We start from the raw sequence: 24,244 nt of genomic DNA, 5'->3' as shown, positions 1-24,244 counted from the left end.
ATGACAACAGGATGAGTCATAGCCTTTAAGCACATGAATGAGAACTTTTGGAGAATGGAAAAAAAATCATACATTTCAGATGATTTTAACTCTCACGCTTAAGTCACTGCATCCATGTACTTTAGCAAGGTAACCAAGATGGAAACTCATTTGTGAATTGGTTGGTTTTGCTGTCTTTTAGCTGTCTACTAGAACTTAAACTATCTATTAGGACTTGATTTTGTTTCAGTAACTCTTTTGTGTTGATTAATACATGACATTTCCTAAGTTATATTTTTCTTACTATTAAACTCTATCCATCATTCCAAATTTGACTGTATTTCAGTCAAACAAATAATAGTTGTACCTACTGTGTACAGTATTTTGAAATTCTTTTTCAGTTGAAATATATTTTTTATATATCAATTAGAGGTATAATTGTATCAATTCGGACATATTCCTATTTTTCTTATATTTTACCGTGAACTGTCTTGATCAAAAATCATGTTTTCCAGTTTTGCGACCGTTGAGTAGGCAGCTTAAACAGGTGGCGAATGCTCCATTATAGTCACATTTGACATCAAAATTTTTTCATTGAATTCACACTTCATTGTAGGAGAAGATTTGAGGATAAAAATTAATTCTGTTTTTATTTTTACATTTCTTAGTTTTAAGATGATGCAACTGAGTGACAGCTGAAAATAATATATTTGCATAAAAATAATTTTAAAAATACTTCTCTCATTTATTTCTTGCAATTCACTCTAATATTTATTACATTAAGGAGAGGTTGACACCCTAAGAAGCTATCTTCAATATTTTTTGTTTTAGTAAGATACCTCCATAATGTTCTTTATATAGTTAAAGAAGAAAGGCATTCTAAAACAGACAACCCAATCAGTTTTCTTTGATGTGTTCTGAAATGTCTGCAAATTGTCATGTCAAAGCTGTACTTAATTGTGTAAATGGATGGCAGAGATCACAGTTCTGCTTAGCATCTGATTTTATTGTTTTTTTAGGGAATTAATAGTTTTGTTGGTTGGTTGTTTTTTTTTTCTATTTCCAGTGTTGGTGTTTCACGATCAAAAGATGTTCCCTCATTTGGTCCACCCATTCCCAAAGGAGTGACTTTCCCCAAGTCTGCAGTCTTTAGGGACTTCCTTTTAGCCAAAGTTATTAATGCTGAAAATGCAGCACATAAGTCGGAAAAATTTCGAGCCATGGCCACAAGGACACGTCAAGAATACTTGAAAGATCTAGCAGAAAACTTTGTTACCACAGCTACAGTGGACACTTCAGCCAAGTTCAGCTTTATTACTTTAGGGGCAAAAAAGAAGGAAAAAGTGAAACCAAGGAAAGATGCACATCTATTCAGTGTTGGAGCAATTATGTGGAATGTGATTGCCCGAGATTTTGGCCAGTCTGCTGACATTGAATGTCTCCTCGGAATCTCCAATGAGTTTATCATGCTAATTGAAAAGGAATCAAAAAATGTCGTGTTTAACTGCTCCTGCAGAGATGTTATTGGATGGACGTCTGGATTAATGAGCATCAAAATATTTTATGAAAGAGGAGAATGTATTCTTCTGTCTGCAGCAGATAATTGTACTGAAGACATCAGAGAAATTGTTCAAAGACTTGAAGTAAGTACTGTTTCTAAACTCGAATTCCAGTTTTTTAATGAACAGCTATTTGTCTACCTCTCCACATTGAGATGTAATTAAATATGTTCTATATTTATAGTTCAGGAATGTTTTCAGTCTTCAGAGAGCATTACAAATAGTAATCTCCACAACAGCATGTAAGACAAATGTTATCAACCTGTTCTTCAGGGGTAAGGTTTCAGATACCATTAATCTCATTACAGTAATTTCACGAATACAAGCCGCACTGAGTATAAGCCGCATCTCTGGGTGTCGGCAACATTTCGTTCTTTGTCCATACACAAGCCGCACCCAATTATAAGCCACTCTGTCGTTCGCAGTGAGGACTCGCATGCAACAAAGTTGTCAAATAGTTACAGAATCGCGGGATCGGGGTGTTTACTGGCTCGGCTCGGGCTGTGAGGGCTTGGCCCACTCGGGGCTGCCAACGGGGCTGGGTGGCCCAGCTTGGCACTGCCACTCGGCAGGGCCGCTTGGGGCCGGCTGCCGTTGCCACTGGGCTCGCTCGCCCCAACCTGGTGTTGCCCCACAATGGTAGGGGGACACGGAGACTGCCGGCACCCATGGCGGCAGGAGGGGAAGGAGCCCCCTGGCTCCCATGGCAGGTGGGGATGGGCGCCCCCCACCTCCCCCCGAGCCATGGGGCCAGCAGGAGGGAGCCCCCTGTCTCCCCCCGGCTGCGCTGCCTGAAGGAGGGAGCCCCCCTGCCTCCCCACCCCGTGCTGCCGGCATGGAGCTCGGCTCCACCCGCCGCGAAACTGAGTAACCAATTTGTAACAATCACACAGTCCCAGGTTTTACTGGCAGGTGCTTGGCTTGGCACCTTGGTTTGCACTTCCGGGGTTGGAAATGTCAGAAAATTATTCACATATTAGCCGCTCCTGAGTGTATGCTGCATTTCCGACTGGGAGCAAAATTTTAGTCAAAACGGTGCGGCTTGTAATCGTGAAATTGCTGTACTTGCCTAAGGCCATGGATGGTTCCAGTGTTGAAATCAGGACTGAAAAGCTTTTGCCACCTCTTGCTGTAGCCTATTCTCAAATCACACCCTTGCAGGTAGCAGTATCATTAATTTAAGAATATATGAAATCTTAATGTGTAAAATACACTTTTTGTAATAATCCATGAGAATATTAGTGGAAAAATTTATGCAAGTGATTCTGCTGATTGGTTCCTCTGTAGTGAAAAAGTGCAGAAAATAAAGAAAACTACACCAACTAATGCCAGTTTTAACAGCTGACTGGGTAAAGTTTTTCAGACACATGATGACCATGTCAGTACTACTGTCCTGAAACTATTCAATCAGTCCAAATGAAATGAAAATAACTACAAGGTAAAAGTGCTGATGCATCTAGTGGTTGCACTTCACTCTTTGATCTTAATTTATTTAGATAGTTGTAGGGTTTTCTTCTATTAGAAAGCTCAACACTGAAATCAGTCGGCTTACAGTTTTCACACTGGAACAGTTGGATTGCAGCTGATGATTTAGGGCCTCTCTAGTACTGCAGTCTCATTTAGCATTGCTCATTATCATGCTCTAAATAATAACTTTCTTCCAAAGTACAATTATTATTTCAAGGGTTGAATGTCTTTAAACTCTTCTTGCCTCTGTTATATTACCCTTTTCAACTGAGGTCTTCAGTTTCACTTCCCTTAGACAGATATTTCCCTTCTAGAAATTAGTGCTCCCATGAGGTCTTGTTAACTGAACAACATTTCTTAACACAAATGAAAAAAAGATTTAAAGTTCTAGTGCAAACTTCTGCTGTCAGCAGTGACAACTTTTTGGCTATTTTTCACTTACTCGATTTTGCAAAACCTGGAAATAACCCATGTTACTGATGATATATCTTTAAGATTTGGTAATTAAAAACACAAAATGAAAGGTTTATCTATGTTTACTTTACTGTTTCCTCTTTATTATGGCCAGATTTGGGGTTAAATAGTGACAAATGGCTTAAGCCTCAAATTTAACATCAGTTGTTATTAGGATACCTGAATATTAACTTCAACTATCTATTTCAGTGAACTCTGACTGCCTTTTCTATCCCTGTTACCTATCCAACTTTCATACTAATTGAAAGTTAACTATCATTACTTGGTTCAAAGCATTTTTTGTCCCCATTTCTTGCCTCATCTTTTTTTTTAATTTTTTCCTGCTTCTTCCTCTCTTTTGAAAGCTGTGTGTAGTTGTTATTTCCTGGTTATTTCATAAAATTGAATGTTTTCTACAGTCCTTATATACATTTAGTATAGAACCATTAGAACCACTAAAAAGTATTTAAAATTCTGATGCCACACTTTATGTGCATACTTTAAAAACCTTTCAATTGACTCAGCCATATGTGCCAGCAGATGCTAAACATGAAAGCTCAAACTGTGATGTAACATCAATCTTCAGTGACCAGATGATTAACCCTTTTCAGTCATGAGTTAGAGCATTTCTTAAAACCAGTGAGTAGAACATTGCAATTACTAAATGAGATTGTCAAATAAATAACTAGACTTTATTGCCTGGATTTAAATAATGCAGGTTAAAAAGACACCTATCGGAATATCCAGATTCAGAAAAAGGTGTAAAAAGCTGGCTGAGACCATGATTTTAGTTTGAACTGAAACAATCAGTCCAGGACTGAAAAAAGTGACTTGTCAGTCTTTGTATTTGTGGGGGAGAGTGTCTAGTAATAGAAAGAGCAGCAAACTATAGATTAACTTGGAGGGTTGTGTTGGAAGGCAGGAAAAGCCGTGGTTTTGAGATTTAGTATAACAGAAAATGGCAGGATGATAAAAGATTAAATGGAAACACTGGATGGATCTTAAGATAAGAATCTGAGTTGACAAAATTTCCTCAGTATTCTGTATATTTAAAAAAAAACCCTCTTCACCTTCTTCATGGCGCTTAGAGGATCTCTGTCTTTAAGCTTTATCTGTTTTAAGGGCATTCAGAGAAGCCAGCTCATAGCCACAAGATCAGTGAAGCTGCAACCAAGTCAGCAGCACTAAGTTTAATGTGACATTACTATGTAATATACAGAGTTACCTTTTAGGGAATATAAATTTGGGGAGGACTTGATCTCCTGGAATACTTCCCATTGGGAATAGATGAATCTTTGAGAGGAATCTTTGTCTTTTTTTCTTTTTACTTCTGAGTATTTAACTAACTTGAAGGAGAGATTTTGACTGCTCTGAGTTGGGGAAATCCATATACTTTGACTGGTGCATTCATTTTGCACTAGTCTATAATTGTGAAATGACGATAAAGAGGTGTCTTCCCCCCAAAAGAATATTATGTAGCTTGATATGGAAAAAAATCATCCTTCAGCTGAGCTCCTGACTGCAATAGCATATTCTTCTTTCTACTGTATGACTAAATGTATATTTTAGAAACTCATGATAGAAGTGTAACTAACAAAGAGCTGAAAATTTCCTTTTTACTTGTCTAGTTCACAAATGATGAAAGTTTTTTCTTCTTACTGAAATTTAGTCAAAAAAGAGCTAGGTTAACAGTATGTTAAAGTTTCCAGTATGCTATCTAGTTCTAATACTATATGCAAAGTTATAAACACAGTAGAAAGTTCTATTTTAAAAGGAAAGTTTCTAAACAGCACTGAAACCTCAGAGCTGAAAAATGACAAAGGAAATAGCTACTTTGTTTTTCTTATGAAAACCCAGAACCTGACTTTGTAAACAAAGCCATCAGAGTACATTTTAGACATTTCAATAATGACTTTAACGTTTTAACTTTGAAACCTACATCTTCAGAAGTAACTGGAAGGATTATGAATCACAGTTTCCAGGCAATAATTCTTAGAATATCTGATCCTTGCAATATCTTCAATAATTCACAGAAGATTATCTCTTAATGAATGAGGGCTAATCGTATTTCTTTATCTCACAGGTTAAAAACCTGAGCATACACCAGATAAGCAAATTTAAAATAACTCATGGGTTTGTAGCACTTTGTTCTCATGTGTGCTAGTTCTGATTTTTTCTGATGAGTGACAGATATCCATATAGAAATATTCTGTAAAGAAAATAGTGCTTTAAAATGTACTAAGGTACCAAATCTCATGAGCTATACAGTCCCACTCCCTCCTCGTGTTACTCTGAATTAGGTTGGGCCATTCTGCTGTGGCAAGCACACAATAAACTACTTGAGCCTGCCTGGATTCTGGCTCAAGCAGGCAATGGAGAGCAAGAGAAACTTTTCTAAAATAGCCTCCTGAATTAACTCAAGCTGTGAAACAGCCTTTGCAGAGATCTGTCCTGCACAGCCGGCAGTAAAGTATACTAGCCTCCGATCTATTTTTGTGATGCACACTAAACCCAGCCATAAACAGCAGGAACACCTTTGTGAAACAAGAGATGCTGTGGAACTGCTCTTAATGTAGCATGACCTTGGAAGATCCCTTGATCTGTTTTGTAACTTGTGCGTATCTCTAAAAGGCAGGTATTGGCCTCAGTGGAGTGTTCATGGGAGATCTTTGATACGCACTACAAACAGAGATCTTTGATAATGTTTCATAGTGGTTAGGTTTTTTTTCTAATTGAACTAATGAAGCTAAATACATACTGGCTTTGTGACACTGACAAAAGGGAAGGCTCGGGTAACACTCAAACTTCCTTGTAATGCAGACTAGAATTTCTGAGTGCAGTATCCCAGCTTACAGGCTGTTGTATGATTATGATTTACATGGCAACACTGTTGAGAACTTGTTTCACAATATATATAGAAATGAACCTGCTTAGCAAAATCTGAATTTGAAGGATTTTGGCTGCTCTGTATAATGACAGTTACTTTTCATTGAATGTGAGGAAATTAATTTTTTTGTTTCTAAGTTTCTCAATGACATGGAAACTCTTATGGTAGTTAGGAATCTGCCTATAAAGGAAAATAAATTTGTATTTTCTTCTTTGCTGTTTTCTGGAGGAAAACAAGCTACTAGAACTGAGGCACTTCACTCAACTTGGTTCATGTTGTATCTTGGATTTAATACTGTTTAATGCTGAGTAAAAAAATGTCTGCACACCTGCAGTCAGCCAATAAAGAATGAAGTAATTGACAGGGCAGCATTGTTCTTGCTTTGTGTTTTGAAACTAAACCAGCTGTAAAATTTCCAGTAGGATATAAATGGCATTGTGCTAACATTGAGCAAGGGGGAAGAACTTGGCATGGGTCAGTTGCCTGCCCTGGAGGTGTCAGTTTTTTAGCATCACGAAATGTTTAATTCATTTTGTTTTATGCAGAAACCTTCATTTAAACATAAATGTTAAGATAATGTAATGTTGGTATATTAAAGATACTCAATATCAAGCCATACATGACTTTGTAATGTTTGTGTGCCCTGACAATCGTGTGACAATCTGGTGCTTCCTCAGATAGTGACCAGAGGATGTGAAACCACGGAAATGACCCTGCGGAGAAATGGGCTGGGCCAGCTTGGATTCCATGTGAACTTTGAGGGGATAGTGGCAGACGTGGAGCCCTTTGGATTTGCATGGAAAGCAGGGCTACGGCAAGGGAGCCGCCTGGTCGAGATCTGTAAAGTGGCTGTGGCAACTCTGACCCATGAGCAAATGATTGACCTTTTGCGCACGTCGGTGACAGTAAAAGTGGTGATTATTCAACCACATGAGGATGGAGCGCCCAGAAGGTAACGAGCAGCAGTTCTCAGTGAAACATCTGTACCTGTTTGGGGTTTTTTTCTCTACTCCTTGCTTAAATGGTGATTTGCTGATGGAAGGCCTTCAGTAAGTGGATGTTGTCCATCATGTTGGGTGATAATATTGTTGAGGCTCTTAAAGAAATCTTTTCCTCAAAATCCATATTGACTTGTTACAGAAGATAAAATAAGATCCTATTAGAAATTTAATGGGAAATTTACTTTTATATGACTTTAAAAGGGTAGGAAGTGAGCTCTAGTATATTCTGACTGAGCTATCCTGAAAGCTGATGTTACTTATTTTCTTCCATGGGAGATTTTCATATTTTAATACTGAATTTAAAAATGTGGAATCCTTTTCATGAAACTGTACCTTGTCCATCTTTGAGATTTCTCCAACTCCTGAATATTGGAAAACATTTGTTTTACTTTTTTCTTATGTTGAAATTTAATGAAAATAGTGAATTACTGGATTCTGGACATACATGGTACCAAGTCTTAGAGTTCTACTCACTTTCTACGGATATCTGATTTTTTCTCATTAAATGGTGAATTACATCAATGAGTTTATCACTTAAAGCAGGGAAGTCTTATTGCAACATAAAATATATGCTCATGCTCAGGGAAGACTGTAATACAGTCGTTACAGTGACTGTACCAGTGTTTTTGGGGATGAAAGGCATTTTTCTTTTATCAGTGTTCCTTTTTTGGTGACAAAAGACATGTTCCCCATTTTTTAATATCACGAGGCAGAGAAAAAAATTGAAACTTCGTAACAGTGTGACTTTATTTATCACACACCTTGTCTAGTCAGTGTTAATTTGGCCCATTTTAAATGAGAACTGTACCCAAGTAAATTTAATTACTTCTCTTCTTGTAGCAGGCCAACTTTAAATCTCTTGTTGATTTTTAATTCAACAGAAAAAAAACATTAGATGTGTTGCTTTTGGCAAGACAGCAAGCAATAAAATTTTACGTAGTGTGCTGCACTGTGAAGTCGATGCCAGCTGTATACAAATGCTGTTTAATTGGTGGCAATTCTCCAAGTAGTCATTGGCCTGATGTATGACACACAAGGGCTGTCCCCTGCCTCAACCTGCATCAGGATGCCTCCCTTTCTGAACAAAATGCCTGTGAATGTAGAATACCACCGTTTTGCTTAGTTGGATAGAAATTTGCAATTAAGCCTCTCTTTGCTTAGCTTTGCTATTCTCACCATCTGCTTCTGGGTATGAATTTTCACTGACTTGTTTGGTATACATTTCCAAGCTGTTTACAGAATATGAGCCTAATGAGCTGATCCTTTTATATTGAAGGTAAAAATGTGTATTTTATAGGCCCTGATAGAAAAATACATACTGTATGAACTGTTTATATTGTCTTTAATATAAATCTTCTTCTAGAGATAAAGTGTTTAAATCCCAGATCAGTGTGATACATAGCACCCAAGTCTGTGTGTAGGAGGAATTTGAACTGAGTGTTACCACACTGAGAAAAATCTGCAAAAACTGCTTCTCTTTATAATTTTTAGCATTTTTAAAATTGTGACTAATTACTGAGAAAAATGAATTTTTAAAACTATGTGTCTATTCTAAAATTTTGAAAAAAAATGTGTAAGTTCTTTTTAGCTTCACTCTTCCAGTATACATATATGTAAGAGAAATGTCTCTCTCTCAAATATCAATTTCCTACAGAAAACTACTAATTTTCCCTTGGATATTCCCAAGAATATGATTAATTATTTCGATTGTCCAGTTTCTGGAGGGTTTTGAGCTTGCATTTTTGCAGTGTTTATAATCTAAACAGAGCAGAGAGAAAGCAGTTATAGATACTGCATGACAAGTCTGAGAATTTCAGTTGACAGAGATGATCTTTGACTTTGTTTGTAAAATACATTAATGAATGAGGGAAAAGAGGAGAGGGTAGAAAGGGATAAATTATCCCTTTTGGGAATATTTTGGGGGGAAAAAAGATAGCCTATCACTGCTACTTACTAGTTAAAACTTGTGCAAATCCATCTCCCTGTCTCCTGCTCAATTGCTTCTCTTAGCCTTCTGCAGGTTCTTGTCACAGAAATAGAAAATAGCTGAGGTTGGGAAGGAGCTCTGCAGGTTGTTGAATCCAATCCCATTGCTCAAAGCAAGGTCAGCCAGAGCAGACTGCTCACAGATGTGTTCACTGAGTTTTGTATATCTGCAAGGATGGAGATTCAAAAATTCAGTATTTCAATATCTGCATGCAGTCATCCTTCCAGTAGGAAAAGTTTTTGTGTGGACTCAAATGGAACTTCCTGTACTTGACTTTTGCACCTTGACTCCTATGTTTTTACTGGATACAATTCTTATTTTGTCATCTTTTTTCCTTAATCACCCCATTAGATATTTTAAACACATTGATCAAATTCCTCCTGAACCTTCTCCTTCCCTGGCTGAATGATACCAGCACTCTCAGTCTCTCCTTGTGTTTCAGATGCTCTTATCCCTTAAATCATCTTTGATCCTTTGCTGGACATGCTCCATATGTTCATGTCTCTCTTGTACTCTGGTGTCAGGTTTACTCAGAAATTTACAGTAGTAGTTTTGAATGTAAAACAGGAGTATCTGGAGAAGTAAAATCCATTTCACCTTTGCTTGACAAGGAATGTTCCTGTCCTTGGAGAGTCCATGCATGGCGGAACAGGATAGAATCAAACCTCTGTGAGTGATTGCAAACACATACCTGTGATAAACATTTACGGCAGATGTGACAGCTTGTCAGGAGAGAAGTTTTTTGTATCAAGTTGCTGTAATAATTATCAAATAACACTCAAAACATACAGATATTTTTGTCATATTTAGGGGTCCATCCGTCCTTGACCTACACTTTACAAGTGTCTTAGGAGAATGATGGTTAAAAAGCAGGAGAAAGCTTTTCATCTATGCTCCAGTACTTATTGCTTTTATTCACAGCTGGTTTTAGGGGTTTTCTGATAAGAAATGATGCACCAGCCTATCTGACATAGGTAGGAAGGTGTATTTGGAGGCTGAAATAAGTCCCTTGAAAGTTTGACTCATCCTACAGTGTATATGATCTTGTGGCAGTTGGGATGACATTTCTCTCTGTGTTTTAACCTGGTTTCTTGGAGTACATACCGGTGGTCTGGTGGTTTGTTCTTTTGTTTTGGGTTTTTGTTTTTCTTTGTTTTTTTTGTTTTTTTGTTTTGTTTTTTTTTTACTTAAATATCATAATCTAGGGTTTCAAGTTCAGTCACTAAGATTTTGTCCACAGTGCATAGATATAAAAATACATTCATCTTTGTTTCTGAGAGGATCAGTTGCATTAAAACTTTACATACATTTACAAGCATATAAATATAATTTTAGAAAAAAAAATCCAGAGTTTTGTGAAAAAATCCAAATGTATAATTTCATTAATGCCTTTCATTTTCTGAGATAATCAGCTGATTTCCACTTCTTGAAAGACTAGTTACGGCTTAGCTTTGTCTGCTGGGTTTTATGAATACAAAGCAATGAGGAATTGATCTTTGGGTTATACTTACTAGCACTGGTTCCTTGCTGGGATCAAATTCTTTGTGAATTTACACAGATTGGACATGAGTGCCAAGGAGTGTCTTGGGAATTGTGTCCTTCAAGTGAAAATGAATTTCAAGTGTGCAGGGGTGTTTCCAAAGCAGTCCCTTGAAAAATTATCAACCAAAGTGGAGATCTTTAATCAAGTTCTTGACTTGATTTTTTTTGTCTGTTAGCTTATCCACAAATAATCTTCAATCCATCATTTTAAAAGAAAAGCAACAAAATGGAAGTGTGCACCCACTGAGAATAAACTATTCGCAATTAACTATTAACAAGGATATTTTTTCCCCACAAACTGTCTTGTATTCATTTATTTCAGCATGAAAATAAACTATGTGAATGTTGAAGGTGCTTAAAAAGGAATGTTATTGTGTGATTAGGAAATTACAGAGGAAAATTCTCCTCAATAAATGTCTTCCATTACTTAATGTAGATCCTTCTACTGAAGTCTTGGCAATAGTATATGCAAAAGCAATCATGGAATAAGGCCTTTCATTTACTATCCTGTAAAATTAATGAACTTGAGACAAAGCTCCTGCTGTTTTCAGTTTGCTCCAGCAATTAATTAATCATGCACAAATTGATGCAGAAATCAAAATTATTTGTATGGCATCAGGTTGATATTTAGATAGAAAGAAGAAATTGCTATTTAACACATAAATTCTTTAAATGACAAAGTGGTATTAGAACAAATATGTTGGCCATTGTTTTCAGATCTGAATAAGTATTCTTGTGTCATATTTGTTTCTGTGCTAGGTCTGTCCCTTCAGATTTGTTGATTTGGGATTGTGTGCATTTGAACGGGAGAATAATGATGTTCATTCTGATTTGCTTTTGCTGGTGCTGTTACAGCAGTGTTCAAGGACACTATATCCTCAATCAGCCAAATCCAATCAAGGAATTCAAGCACTTCTAAATCTATTTTAAACTGTAGATTTTGCTGGATTCTTTTTTACTACATTTTACCGATGTGTTTGTCTTAGTTCAACTACCATTTTATATAAAAAATAAACTTCTTGAGAACTGATGAAGAAACAATTTCTAGGAAATTTAGAAAGCAAACAAAACTTTAGAAAGCAAAATTTCCAGGGCTGGCTATAAAGAGAAGCTGGAGAGCTGGGGAGCAGTAGTTTCCACTGTTTGTCTGAACAAGCAAGAGACTGTTTTTCTGCTGTTCTAGGTAGTTTAGAAAATGGAAATACTTTAGTAACTATGACTGAAACTGCCTGTGGGCCATTTTTGAGTAGTACTGCAGTTCTTCTGAGGTTGTTTTATTCTTTTGAACCTTGCAAACTCCTTCTTACAAATAAAATAGATGTAATGACTTATTTTCTAGTCCTGATGCTTGTTCCCCTTGAATAATTATGATTTCTTTGAAAGAATTGTCTTTCTGAGGCTTTTAAAAAATAACAGATAACCAGCAGAGTATAGAATGTTTGGGAAATGCTTTTTGGAAGAGGAAGAGGCTACTGTGTGGTGGAGTTCAGTTATTGTCTCAGGGGTGTTTGCCATAAGCTGGTGGGATAGTTCATAGGGCCTTCAGATTCTTAATAATTATTTACTTATTTAATAAATTAAGGCACCACCTAAGCTAGAAAGAAACCAAATCTAACATCACCCGAGGCAGGTTAAAGCAGCAAAACCTGAAACTGAATGTTTGGTTGTAAAAGTAGAATTTGGATGTACCAAACTTTTTAATTACCATCCCTGCTACTAATCTAAGAAGGCTGAAAATATCTGAAATATCTAGATTCTGATGTTTTATAGAAGTAACTGAAAGAACTATCACTAAGAAAATGTGATTATACTAATTGGAAACTGTACTACTTGCAAAAGTAAATCCTCTCTACCCAACAAAAACTAAAATGGTAGAAAATGCTTACCTATGTTTCTCATACAAATAAAGTATTGATTTTTTTCTTACTGAGTTATGAATGAACTTATAGTTGGGGTTAATTATAATTGCTAAAGTTAATTATGTGTGCAGTTGTTACAGTTGAGCAGAAAAAAAACTCCTAAATGCCTGGCAAAGCACTGTTTGTCTCTATGGAGGGATGCAAAGAAGAGTTCCAGACTCTTATTTTCTCTTTTTTCTTTTCTTCTTTCTTCATTCTATTCATGGAATCATATCAGAATAATAGAATGTTGTGGCTTAGAAAGGACTTTAAAGATCACCTAGTTCTGAAATATTGTCCGTATTTCTATTTTTCATGTAACAGTACAGATATAGAGGCTCTTTAGGAGGCCTCTGAATTGCTTGTCAGCTCACCAACACAGAGGGGTTTTTTTTTAATGCTGAATACTCTTTAGCTCCATGGAGGGACTGCCAGAGAGTCATCACTTCCCTTAAACCAAAGTGATAGGGTGGGCAGCAACCCTGTCTGAGGTTGCTGTAAGCAATCTCATACACTGTTGTGGTATGAAATTATTTAAGTATAAAATTGATTTAATTTTTCTTTTTAAATTATGTATGACTACTCTTAGTAGGTTTCTGAGATATCAGAACTTGGAATTTCTGTCTTGGCTTTTTGACCAAAATTCTCTTAGGCCATTTCAGTATTATGCAGTTTCTTAGTGCTGTAACTAATAGAGGGAGTCAGTGGAGTGGAGGTATTACCTCCAGGAGGTACTTCACAGTGTCAGGGAAGGGAAAATCTTCCCTTGACTAACTACATCCTGAGTCTCAGCAAAACTAAGCTACCAAATTCTATTTCTCAATTAAATCCCTGTAATTATATGAAATTAATCTGTGTTTTATTACATGGATTTAATAGATTGCACAATAAGTCCTCAGGCTTGTTGTGTCACTTTGGGCAGTACTGTATTGTAAGAGCAAACATGCACTATAATAGAAGTAATTGTTTTCAAAAACAAAGTTGGAGTTAGCAGAATGCAGTTATTGTACTGTTGGATAAGGACTCTTGAGCAGGATTAGATGTTTGGTATCGAAAGGGAGATAGTAAGGCATAATTTATCAGTGTAATAAACTGATGCACACCAATGATTCCTTCTCTATGCCTACATTTCCATGCAATACATTAAACTGGAGTTAAATTTTAACCAGGTATTCTACTTATGTTAATACCCTAACAAATTGTTCATGCTTGAAATCTGTAGGTGGCTGGGGTCCAAATACTGAAGCTGTACCCAGGCATAGGATTTAGCAGAAAAGGAGGCTTTTGTGTAGCTGTCTAGGTACAGGGTGTAGATCATCATGCATGGAAGCTTCTCTCTGTTCCATGGAGATGGATATTTACTGAGTTTAACTAACTGGACTCCCTGCCTAATGTAGACCCTTCACAGAGCCTGTTACAGAACCTTTATATGGAATCTGAAATACTGAAAGGTTTGGTTAATGTACTTTAAAAAATCTAATGGACTGCTTGATAATTGTTTCAGAACATAATGCTCCTTGCAGGAACATTTGAATATTGCAGATTTTTATAGCAGACTCTTAAATTTTATTATGTTGTTGTGACCTGCTAGCTGTATCATAGTCATGCTGTCTTTAATTGCAGAGTAGGTTTTATTAGCCAAATTTTTAATAGGATAATATGGCTCTTGAACCAAAGATATTAGTAGGAGTCTGTGCTTTATGTTGAAGCATTGATTTAATACATACCATACCATAATTCAGACTATGGTGAAGGGAGGGAAGTGCTATAATTTCTGATGTGTGGTTAAGATATGGTCACATTTGCTTGTTAAATATCGTGAGTCTGTTTTTAAAATGTTATATTGGATATAATTTGCAAAAGACATTTTATATCCTATACTTGATTTCAGTATCTTTTTAAAACCATAAAATAGAGATTTGTTTTTATGTTTTCTTTAAAGTGAATTTAAAATCAACATATAAAATTCAATTTTAAAAGCTGTCATTCAATACCAGTGCCAATGTATATTCTTGCCCTGGTAGAATATGTAACAAAATTATAAGTTAGATAAAGGTCAAATTACATATTTAAGAGGAAATTGCATTTATTTATGTGGGTTTTTTTCATGCAAGATAAGTGAGGGTTTGATCCGTGATTGGGAGTGGAGGTGGGGGTTGAAGGCATGAAGTAATTCCTTCTCTGTCTTCCTGGTACAGGAGGGAGCTACAATTACAACTTTACTTATCTCAGTATACTGCAGTATGTGTTCTTTAGGCAGCGCTTGTGAAGCAGTGAAGCATGTTTTTTCATATAAATGTTGAAGTGATTGGTTTGGTACTTTTAAATTAAGATTTGAAAGCCTTATGTGACAAAAGAAGCTATCTGAAACCATGGAAATTCTTTTTTGAGCCAGTTAAAACAAGCATTCTAGGACTCTGTTTTGTATTCATAAGCAACACTGCTGAATTTTTATAGTGATTTGGAACAAGCTGTTTTGTAAGCCTTTTTCTGCAGGAACTGTGTCCTCAATTTTTTTTTTATTTGTAGGAAGAATATATTTTCCTGATGCAAACAAACACAACATTTTACAAAATTTTCAGTTCTTACTCATTCTGGGAAAGCTTATTGTGTACTATTATTATAAGCTTTTGTTAATTAGTCAGCAAACTAAGTCAAACTAAATAGTAGTAACAGTCCCTTTTGCTTTTAAAACCCACAGCTATTTTTACAGCATTTAGAGTACTTTATGGGGAGTATCTAATGAGGGGTGCAATCACAATTACATGCTATAACTTTCTCAATTACCAAGATGAATGGTAAAATTAATATCTTAATAACAAAAGTTGAGGAGGGGTGCTTTGTTTCTAATGTCTAAAGCCTATAGGAATGAAGAAGGGGTGAAACAATACAAAGAAAGTAGCAGAAGGGAGATAGAAGTTTTAGCATACATAATTGTTCAACTTCATCAAATAATGGAAAATTCTGTATATATGGTCACCTTAAAAGTTTTGCAGTGCACCAAGCTAATATTAACTTTGCTGTGTTTTTTCTGCATTCTTTCATCTGGTTATTTTGTATGTAAAACTTCTTAAAAACAAAAAAAAGAAGAAGAAAGGATCATGGTTGCATTGCTGGAGGCTGTTATCTCCTACACCTTTGTTGCAGTCAGTGAATGAGGCAGGAACTTGAGTGAAGGGAAGAATGATCTTGGAACATAAGCAGTTGGAAATCACACTGGGGAAATATACTCTATATATGCTTCAGCAGTAGAAGAGTTTGCACAGTTCTGTGCAATTCACTTAACTTGACCTTTTTTCTTGGTGTCCCTCATTCTAAGAACCCTACATGTGATTCTCAGAAGTGTGGAAAAGTTTTAAAAATCGATATTGGACTGAGGCAGTTTGAAATGGTGTTCTGAATAACTATGGCATTTCAGGGTGAGGGGAAGGCTAGGCATATACCAAATTGACCCTCTGAAGTGATGTGATAATTTTATAACAGTGATTTCTCTGTTGCACTATTCCATGTCTGTGAGAAGAGAATATTAGGGTGGTTTTACCTCCCTAGGGAAACTCAACCCAGAAAGTCATGATTGCAAAATTTTGTGATGCCTCCCGCGTGTCCAACTATGATTTGTCAGCAGAGGTTGGACATTGTTGTAACCCTGTACCTAGATGCTTTAAGAATGGTATGTCCCTGTAATCCCTGTAAAACCTGTGGACTGACCCTCTGCAATGGGATTGGCAAGAAGCCAAAGGTTCCCTCCTCCCCTTTCCTGACCTTAGAAAAAGCCCCAGGCCTTGAGGATCTTCCTATTTTTTCCCTTTTTTTCTCCTGGAAACTATGAAGAACTAAACTGAGGAAAACTCTGGGAAAGAGCCTCTATGTATCTTATCCCATTCTACATGATAGCACCTCAGGCTAACTCTGCAGGGTACATAGGGAGCAGGACTAACCACAAAGTGTTTTATTAGGACATGTAAGTTTTTATTGGTGCACCTTACAATGATATTTCTGATTTAAAAAAAACCACTGAAAAATGAGGAATTCTGAGTTCTGCTTTGGAACATTCTAGCTCTTCAGCTCATCTTCATCAAGGTGTCTTCCACCGTATATTGGCTATTGATCGCCATTCTCAATACTTATATCATCTGTACTTTCAAGTACTTTAACTTTTTCATGTGGTTGAGTGCCACCAGGGACAGAGATTTAGTGCTACAGGACAAACTTGCCTATTTGCTACTAAAATATTCAGCAGAGTGAAACATTTGGCTGGATCAGGCTATACATATACAGATTTTGTAGAATATCATTGCTACAGTTGCCCATGGGTCTTCCCTTCAACAACCTCCAATAATGCAGTTTGCTTTTTGTCTAACATTTTTTCTTTTAATCTGTTTATCAGAACACAACTAATGAAAATATTCTTTGGGAGGGTTGATTCAGAAGCTTTAATGCACAATGATTTAATGTGTGAGAATTCTTACCATTTACATGCACTGCACATTTGTGTTAAGTAATTTACGCCAAGATATTTTCAGGATTAAGCCTCTAAACTCTTTACACTCTATTGCACTTTCTCTAGGTGATTTTTAGTTGCAACTGGTAAATGTTGGTTTTTCAACAAAAGCAAAGCTTGATCAAGATTCAGCTGAGAAATGGAGCAGAATTGTAGTTGAGACAGAGGAGCAAATTTTCACTCTTTCTTACTTAAACTTAATGTATTGCTTTGGAAGTATTTAGGGTGTTCTCTTCACAGATATTGATTTTGTACACACTGCCTATCAGAAAAATAATGGAGATAGAATGTTGAGAATATAAAAAACCTCCAGTGATAATCAGTGTTGACTTAAAGGGTGTGTGAAGTTTCTATTAACCAATTTCTGAAATAGTAATGCTGAATTATTGAGTGCAGTCTGAGTCTACAGCAAATATCCCACAGGCACACTGAACTTTTGTGGAACACTACCAGTACTTTTACCTGGATTTACACTGTCTCTGAGTGCTGTTAGTATTTAATCACACTGTAAACTTCAAGTAGAGGTGGTAACCCAGACTGTTTCTGATATGTCTCTTCCTTCCACTTCCCCATTTTTCTTCTAGGTTTACAAATCCCTGGGAAAAGAGACGTTAGAAAATACACTTTGAAAACACAGGGAAAAATATTTAGGTGCCAGTTAATCATTTGCATTGTAGAATATGCTGTCTGTCATTTGGTGGGGACAAGGTGGTATTCTAAAGGAGAGTTCTCAACCCCACTAAGAAACACTTAGTTTGCTTCAAAGCAACAAACCTGTTTCTGAAATTTAAACAAATCAATGCTGTTTTAGAAAAACTTGATGCTTTATGACTTCTAAATGCCTTGTCTCAAAAAGTTTTTATTATGTAAAATTCAAGCTGCAGATTAATTTATAAAAGTTTAATCCTGTTCTAAACAGTGAGTAGACAGTTCAAAGATCTTTGAGCACATGATGGCAAATCTTATTTTGAAATGTTTTCTGCCTGCTTTGCGTGACAGTTTTGAAGTGTTCAAAGTGCAGTGCTGTATGAACACCTTTGGGCACGTGAAATCAAAATATGTATATACTTCTGACTGTGAATGCAAGATTTCTCTCTCTGTTCTCTCCTGTGAGACTGATGAGCATTTTTATTTGTCCCACAGGGGTTGTTCAGAACTTTGTCGTATACCCATGGTGGAATACAAACTTGACAGTGAAGGCACCCCATGTGAGTATAAAACCCCTTTCAGAAGGAATACCACTTGGCATCGGGTGCCGACTCCCGCTGGGCAGCCTCTCTCTCGTGCCTCTCCAATCCTAGGAACATCTGACAGACTGCAGTGCCAGCAGCTTCTCCAGCAGGCTCAGACAGCCATTCCTCGTAGCACTTCCTTTGATAGAAAGCTGCCAGATGGTGCAAGGTAAGACACTCTGGTTCATGCCTGCATTTTCCTAATGTCTATTACTTTTGAAATCTCTGCGTTCTAGAACTTTAGTGTCTTTTTTTTTTTAACCTTATTCTATTGAGTTTTTCATTCTGAGGTTGTATTAAATAGCATTCACTGGACCAGTCTGCTTGAAACAAGTGACTATTGTTTTTTGTGGTAGAAGTGGGCTGTACTGAGGATCCTGCTGCTGAGGACTGCTGACCTTTCCCTTTAGTCCCAAATCAGTGAAGTGGGAAACTGCCTTATAACTTCTGGATATTAATAATATCCTGTTCCCCACCTTTTGGAAGACTGTTTAAACAAATATCGAGTGTAAATAAAATGAAGCCATTCCTTTAAAAATTAATTATTTAATCTCATTACCAAGGTATTGGCATAGTTTCAAAGGGTTCTGTAACTCATTACCAGCCCTTATGCTTTGCTTTGCTTTTAATTAAACAAAGCAGAGCTTGTGATTTGAATATGTAACACCTCTTAGATGATGGGATGGTATCCTTAAATGTTAGCTCTGTTCTAATTTAATCATAATTCTTCATAAGATGAAACTTTGTTTTTAAAGATAAAAATTTGCAAATACATTTGACCTTTGAAATATTTAGGAAAACCATATGTCTTGAGCAGAACGCTATCCTTTATTGTATATAATTATTTCAGCTTATGCCCTTATCTATGGAGTGATGTAGTTCTAATTTCCAAGGAAATAATTATTGTATGTTGAAATTATCTGAATGATACAAAAATCTGAAATATTAGTCTTAAATGGGTTTAAAACAATTCTGGATGAAATCATTAAATGTCGCTATTGCTACATTAAATAACTTATTTAGTAGAAAAAAAATAATTACTTTCTACATTGAAATGTATACAAGTAATAGTAGTAGGGATTTGAAAATATGTCTCTTTCATTGTCTGTGGCAAGGAAGACTCCCAGTTATGACCATTTGATCATTTGTGTTCTCCTTCATACCTACCTCCCTCAGTTCTGTAAGCATTTAAATACCATTATAGAACTTAAGCTTTTCCTAAAGTCTTATTAATTAAATTCTCAGTAACATCTAACATAAGGAGACAATGTATCAAATGTATAGAAATACTTCATTATTTATGAAGCTTTATTAAGCACATTGTATGCCAATACAGAAAAGAAGTGAAAGCTTTCTGACATACTACTCAATTCCATTAAGACTTCACAAGCATAAGCTGCACTTCTCATAACACTCAACAAAGCATGTGAAAAAATGCTTAGGCTGAATCTACTCATGTCATGAAGAAATTCCTGTATCACTTGAGTAAAATGTGTGCAGTGCAGAAGTGCTATTCTGGGTAGGACATGATACAGAGTATAAATAATGCAAAGGGAGGAAAATTATGGATTCTGGCATGTAGGTCTTGAAACACATAAAGAAAGGTGCCTAATTGGCAAGGTCTTTCCACATGGGAAGAGGCATAGTTGATGATTTGGCAGAGGGATGAACTAAAAACAGAAGAGTTTGAAGTGAGGTGGATTAGTACTTATAAGTAGTCTTGCAAGGGTGAAAGTGTATGCTCGGGCTAGGAAAATGATGAAGAGATTTTAGAGGGTCAGAGACCCAGCATCAATTTAAGAGTGCAAGTAGGGAGAAGCAGTTTGATAAAAGAGGGAAGATTTAACAGCTGATCTGAAAATGAGCTAAGGGTGAAGTCAGCAATAAAATTGTTTAGAAACAAAAAGAGGAAGTAGAAGAAGAAATGTGGACTACATATAGTAAAAGACTTAAGCAGCAAAAATTCAGCTACTGTGATGTATACTATTTAGGTGCCCAGTCCCTGGAGTGAAATTAGAAACTGTGAGCTGGACGCTTGTACTCCTAATGCAATTCCTGAGAATTAAGTGCTTTGAGAAGGCAATCGAGTATTTTTGGTGTTGTTCAAGGAATTTCCTCTACTTAGTCACTTAGAAATACAAGGATATCCTTAAGGTCTACTTCTGTTTTCACAAAGTAGCTAATTCTGTGACAGCTACTCGTAGCATGTGCTTAAGTGAAGCTTTAGGCAGACTCACTCAAGAAGTCTCTGTGTACTTTAGTCCCTGAGTCACATTTGTAGGCAATGTGTCCTACCCTGGAGTCTGGAATCCTTTCCTGAGAGCAGATGGTTGGAATTTTTGTTTGAAGGAACTCTGTGAGGCAGTCATTGCTGGGATTTCTCTGTTTCTCCTTTTGTAGCCACTCATTGTTTGCTAGGCTAAAGGCTTCACTCTTGTCCAGCTAATGGCAGGTAGACACATTTCAGCCTTGGAAGAGCACAAAGCAGTATCCTGGCTTTGAGGACAATATCCTAAACATCAGCCCAGAGGGTGGAAACATGTGGTATCATAATTTATCCATTCCTTAGTGCTAGGTCACTTTATCTGTGCACAAAATGCATAATTCTTGGTGGTAATACAAGTTCATGGAACTGAATTAAGCTGTAGCCTATTAACTGAGAGAGGTTCAGTCCTGCCAATACTTCTCAGAGAAAGTTAATTTATTGTACATTAGCTATTAGGCAAAATGTAACACCTAATGGCTTTAAAAAACAAAATATAATAGCTACTGTCTTTAAAATTTTCAAGCTGAACAGTAAAGTTGCTTATTAAAAGGTCATGTTCTTGATAAAGTGTTTTGCATAAAGAAAAAAAAACACTTCTTCCTTTCCTCCCTGACTACATACATTCATTTCTACATGAAAAAGAAAAGGGGGGAGAGAAAAGAAAAAAAGATAAACATAGGTAATTGAATTCAAGATAATTGAAGGAAATTGTTCTGTAGTTATGGAATGATGTGCACAGAAGTGAAGGGAAGGATGTGATCAAACCCAAATTTAAGCATTAAATTTCAACTGTCTGGAAATCTAACAAAACTGCTTAGAGACATTGTTAAGACATGAGGCTTAAAAGTTTAAATAAGAAGTACAAAATAATACCCTTATTGAAAATGTTTTTTGTTGCTTTTCTAAGTCAAAGGATTAATTAAATAAAATTTTAGAAAGTATTAGAATTGCGTCTTCCAATTTTACAATCTTTAAAATTGGAATAAGTGCCAAGGAACTAACAGTCATTTCTGATCCACTATGAGAGCTTCCCACTCATGAATTTAGAGACCTAATCCAGCTGCTTTGACTCCTGAGTAATCCCACTTATTCAGAACTGAAGCCAGATCTAAGGAAAATAGGATTTGGCACTTAGTCTTTCTCCTTTTGTGCCTTTTCATGTATTTAGTTGGACCTATTTTATTCGTGAATAAATACTATACTTTAAAAATTCTTGTTAAAGTTTTGTGAAACTGACATAAACCTTTTAAATTCCTCAAATGGATGTAACTAAATGTTCATACTACGTCTGTATTATTTATGAAAAATTAATGTATTTGATAAAAGAAGCAGAGCCCAGTTCAAATCTGAAATCCCACAAATACCTCAGTGCACTGTTAATGACTTTAAAATCAACATTACAGAAGTTCTCCAAGCAACCAGTCCTCATCCAGTGACCCAGGACCCAGCGGGAGTAGCCACTGGAGACAGCAAGTGGGATATGACGGGTATTAGTGATTTTTAAAAATTTTTATTTAAATCTTGCAATAGCTCCCATGCATCTTCTTTCTTAAGAAAATTTGTATGGGTGTTCTAGATTTTATTTTCAAACACTGTATCTTTTAAGATGTGCATGTTTACTGTCCTTTGATGTAACTTGCATGCAACTGCAGTTTTAGAAGTCATCCTAATTTAACCCTTTAGGATCATATTTTTAAATTCAGGCAAATAATAAATGATTCTTAGGTTTATTTTCCCAGTAACAGACCAGAAATCAGCTAGTAACTCAGAACTAGAAAAAAAGAATAATACTTCCTCCTCCTGCTTCAGGATTTGATTTAAAAAAAATCTTTATAGACTTGGAAGGTTTTATTTCCTGCTGTGTTTGTTTTGGTGACAGCCATTCCATAGCATATGTCCTCAAAAAAGTAGGAATTTCAGAGGTGTCTCCCTAAAAGGCTGTGCATAGATGGTCCTTTTGCATCCCTGTTACTCCCTTGGTACAGAAATTTCAGAAGGTAGCTATCTGTATGTAAAAGATTACCCCAATATAACTCATGTTATAATAATATTATGTGAGACATCTGTTCTAAACTACTTTAAATTTATGACTTTGTTGTATATATACAGCTGCCAAAAACACTCCCGTTACAAAATATTCAGCTAGGACAGTATCTACAATAGAGTAATATAAAAGCATTTCAGACTTGCCAAGTGGCTTTCAGAAGCTACTTTTCAGAAAAAAAAAGGGAATATTGAAAGTATCTGCTTGACTCCTTGAAGCTTATTAATGCTTTGGCATGATTGATTGTAGATAAGATATTCCATGTAGCAGATATATATGCAGTATCTTGTAGACCCTTCAAGGAATTTCACATAACTCAGTGAAATCTCTGGCAGCTAAAGAGATGATAATAATTCAAATAAAACTGTAGCTTGCTTTTTTTTTTTGACAGTCAACTCATCAAAATGCATCTTGTATCATTATTTCCAGCACACTTATTTCTAACAGCAGTCTAGGTTTTAGTTTGTTGCTTTGTGGAATGTTTAAACTTTTGCGGTATAATATAAAGCAGTAGATCTGGTACTAACTTACATATTCTCAGTGTGAAACCCTGCAAAACTACCATTATTTCTGTGGGACTTAGATCACAAAGAGGTTGAGCATATATTAGGTTGAGCATATATTACCATGTTTCTTCACTGCAAAATCCTTTGGGTATATAGCCCCAAGAACACATTTCTTCTTAAAGTTCAGTGTCTTCTTGACATGTTCACACTTCAGATATAACAGTGTGCTGATGAAAAAATTGCATGTAAATATTTCTATGCAGAGTTTGGAAATGTTTGGGAATGATGATTGTTTTTAAAAAGTCACAAAATACTTGCTTTTAAGATTAAAAAGTGGTGTAGTTCATCATGTAACTAATCTCACAGGATGAAAACCTTAACAGCTTCATTTTCTGCTTACATTAAAAGATGCCAGTCCCCTTTGCTCCATGAACATCACCAAGGTTCAGGCTCACTGGAATGTGAAGGAGGCAGAGAACGAGAGGAAACTTTGGAAGGAACTAGACATTCTGGTAATAAATCCCACTGTATCTTTCAAGTACATGTTCTTTGCAATGCAGTGCTTGTTGAAATGCAGCCACCTCCCCATGTGGAGGCTTGACTCACAAAGAACGTGTGATGTGACAGTGAAAGCAGGGGCAGTTACGACATTCTGTAAAGATACCTGTGTCTGATTTCAAAGAGTATGCAGGCTTGGAAGCAGATGCTGAGTCATGTGCCTTTCTCCCTTATTTTTGGCAGAAGCCAAGTGGCATGCACCATCTACCAAAGTCCTGAGCTCCTACAAAGACCGAGCTTTACAGAAAGAGGGCGGTGGCAAGGAGTCTCCAAACAAGCTTTCACATGTAAGTCTTTTCTTTGGATGTCATTCAGAGCTCTAAAAATAAACGAACCCCAAAACAGCAACAATGAAAAATAATTA

General features: G+C 36.3%; 1 protein-coding gene across 4 annotated transcripts in view; it reads left to right on the top strand.

Annotated features, from left to right (window-relative positions):
• The window catches only part of SIPA1L2 (signal induced proliferation associated 1 like 2), a 124,406-nt gene that overhangs the window by 75,397 nt on the left and 24,765 nt on the right, over positions 1-24,244 (top strand). For all 4 annotated transcript variants that reach the window (XM_033054207.1, XM_033054206.1, XM_033054205.2 and 1 more), the window contains exons 9-14: positions 1,046-1,622; positions 7,023-7,297; positions 18,418-18,675; positions 22,176-22,259; positions 23,731-23,834; positions 24,064-24,167. In XM_033054207.1, coding sequence (XP_032910098.1) covers positions 1,046-1,622; positions 7,023-7,297; positions 18,418-18,675; positions 22,176-22,259; positions 23,731-23,834; positions 24,064-24,167 — 1,402 coding nt within the window. The remainder of the gene's footprint in view (positions 1-1,045; positions 1,623-7,022; positions 7,298-18,417; positions 18,676-22,175; positions 22,260-23,730; positions 23,835-24,063; positions 24,168-24,244) is intronic.

This window comes from Catharus ustulatus, chromosome 3, assembly GCF_009819885.2.
Source record: "Catharus ustulatus isolate bCatUst1 chromosome 3, bCatUst1.pri.v2, whole genome shotgun sequence".
Lineage (NCBI taxonomy): Eukaryota > Metazoa > Chordata > Aves > Passeriformes > Turdidae > Catharus > Catharus ustulatus.
Note: the sequence above shows the minus strand (reverse complement) of the source record. Positions and strands in the feature narration are given on the sequence as shown.